The sequence below is a fragment of the Sphaeroforma arctica genome, assembly GCF_001186125.1.
Source record: "Sphaeroforma arctica JP610 unplaced genomic scaffold supercont1.1300, whole genome shotgun sequence".
Taxonomy (NCBI): Eukaryota; class Ichthyosporea; order Ichthyophonida; genus Sphaeroforma; species Sphaeroforma arctica.
The window spans coordinates 1,020-3,861 of record NW_014039258.1 but is presented as its reverse complement, the minus strand read 5'-3'; the positions used below and the strand labels follow the sequence as shown (position 1 = coordinate 3,861).

The window sequence follows — 2,842 nt, the reverse complement described above, 5'->3', positions numbered from 1 at the left end:
ATATCTAACCATGTCTCAGACGAAGTGCTTCCGAGGGTGGAGTGAGCAAATGGCTTGTGAATGGTGAATTTCTGCACATTATCTGATTCTGTCTAAAACGAGGTGCATCTCGTTATGTGTGCAATGAAGTATATCTAACTGTCTCAGTCTAAGTTCTTCCGAGGGTGGAGTGAATTGGCTTGTGAATGGTGAGCCCTATGTATGGGTTGCGGCAGTAGGACGGTCGTGCTGCAGTAATTATGCGCCCACACTTCCAACGGTTTACAGAACATTCACCGAAACAGCACCACTTGTGGCTCTCATACACACCAGCAAACAGTGACAGAGAGAAAGATATCCAACAACAACGCAGCAAGTAAATACGTTATAACGCTTTTATTATCAAGCATCTTCCCGTGTCGTAGGCTTGGTCTCGGGGTTACCCTGAACCGCTTTGCTGATAGCCGAGTCCAGTTCCGCTTGCGCAGCCTCCGCATCTCCCGCAGTCACAGTAATGTCGTCCATCTGAGGCGCCTTTCCTGCACCCAGCTCAGCGGCCTTCTTAGGGTCATCTCCTGTGGCTGGCTCAGTAACATCCGTTGTGGTATCATCAGCCGGTACTGGGGGTTGCTCTGTTGCTACTGAAGCCTCTTCGAGCTCTGGATTACCCTGAACCGCTTCGCTGATCGCCGAGTCCAGTTCCGCTTGTGCAGCCTCGGCCTCTGCAGCAATCACGCTTTTGTCGTCCATCTGAGGGGCCTTTCCTGCACCCAACTCAGAGGCTGCCTTTGGGTCATCGCTGGTAGCCTTCTCGGATTCATCAGTAGTAGTAGTGCTTTCTGCCCCAACTGGTGTTTGCTCAACTGTTGAGTCATCACTGGTAGCCTTATCGGACGCCTCAGTAGTAGTGTTATCGGCCTCAACTGGTTTTGGCTCAACTTCTGTCATCGCATCCCCCTCACCCGCTTGAGATGCTTGCACACCCTCCACCTCAGTGGCAGCCTTTGGGGCATTCTCTGTAGCCAGTTCCGGTGTCTCGACTGCCTCTGGTGTTTGTTTGACATCCGGTGCCGTTGCACTCTTGGGTGTTGCTTCCGCTACATCGTCCACGGTTTTGGGTTTAGTTTCAGGATTACCCTGCACTGCCTTAGTGATGGCTGAGTCTAGTTCTGCTTGTGCAGCTTTAACAGCCGCCACAGTCACAGTGGGTGCCTCGGCTGCATCCACGTCAGTTGTGTTCTCAGTTGTATCGGTAGTACTATCAGCCACCTTAGTGCTTTCCGCAACTTGTGCGCTCTCTGTAGATTGCTGACTAGCCTCAGTTGTGTCCGCAGGTACACTCCTACCCTCGTCACCAGCCTGAACCTTTTTTGCGATCTTTGCATCCGAATCTGATGCCCCAGGTGCCGTCTCCGAAGCTTTTTCAGATGCCTTTACTTCAGGATTTCCTGGCACAGCTTTCGCCACAGCCGAACCTATTTCCGCTTGCGCAACCTGAGCGTCCTGGGAAGTCACTGATTTGTCCTCCATCTGAGGTGCCTTTCCTGCATCCAATTCAGCAGCTTTTTTTGGGTCATCACTTGTAGCATGCTCGATAGTTTCTTTAGGGTGACCAGCGACAGACACACCAGTCTCGACATTTGGCTCACTAGCACCCTCACTCGCACTGGTTGTTGTTGTTATGCTTGCAGAAATACCTTCTGCTGTCTTCGCAACTGTTGGATCCGATGTTGCCGGTGCACTCTCTACGGTCTCCGCATTCTCTGTTTTTCCCGCCGTCTCTGCAGCGACATGCGTGGTGTCCTGTGTGTCATTGTTGTTATCATCAACAGGTGCTTCCGTGCTCGTTCTATTTTCCGCGACCTTAGTTTCAGGGTTTTCTTGTACCGCTTTGCCAATAGCTGCATCTAGCTCTGCCTGTGCAGCATTGGCAAAATCTACTTCCACAGTCTTCTCCTCCACCTGCGGTGCCTTTCCAGCCCCCAGATCTGTGGCCTTTTTCGGCTCTTCACTTGTAGCCTTATTCGCTTCGCTAGCCTTCGCAAGCTTCTTCTGCTTACTGTGTTTTCCGCCCATATTGTTACCGTGGTGACCGTGTAGGTCTGTAGGATGTGTGGATAGTCACTGCACTGATGTCTAAATAGATGATACTAGAACATAATCGTGTTTGAAATCTGGTTTATATTGGTGAAAAATATCAACAAGACATCCAAGAGTTCTTTTTTTCCTTTCAAAATATGTCTTCTACCAAAATATATGTAAATAAACAACTATCCATCATCTGTGGCGAAAAAATTATTTCGGCGTTTGAAACTTCATCAGATCAACACTAAGAGCACTGAAAAACAATAGATAAACTATATATCTTCGTGCCAATAATTTTTAAGAGAGCACATTCTCAAGTAATATGCTACTGAGGCTGGCCTGCCTTGCCAGCGTTCCAACTTTCAAATGTATACGTGTGCACATGGTTTTGAACCTGTACACAATGATGATGTATTATGATTTAGTCCTATCTCAACACTACATAAAATCAAACTTAGTACTAGACAACTCGCCTCAAAGACACTGTTCAAATTATTGTGAGAGCTTATGCCAAATTTGCTGGAAGAAAACATGTATACACATACAACAGATAGAGAAATTTTTCCTCAGCCACGAATTAATAATGTCTATATACACCAAGGAAAAGGTTACGAAACAGAGCCGAAGTGGGCCACAAGAGGCATTTGCATTCAACATATGTATACCTTCTTTTTCTGTTTCCGGTGTATATACGGGTCTAGCTCTAACGGCTACATTATTTTAGGCCTGGTATTGATCTAGAATGATTCTTTCTTTTTTTGAACGGGTCATAACTCAT

General features: G+C 47.3%; 1 protein-coding gene across 1 annotated transcript; it reads right to left on the bottom strand.

Moving 5' to 3' along the window:
• Positions 1-356: 356 nt before the first annotated feature.
• Positions 357-2,114, bottom strand: SARC_10562 (hypothetical protein). Its single transcript, XM_014295389.1, has one exon. It carries the CDS (start codon positions 2,053-2,055, stop codon positions 382-384), a length of 1,674 nt encoding a protein of 557 aa, XP_014150864.1. The 5' UTR covers positions 2,056-2,114; the 3' UTR covers positions 357-381.
• Between the last annotated feature and the right edge of the window lie 728 nt (positions 2,115-2,842).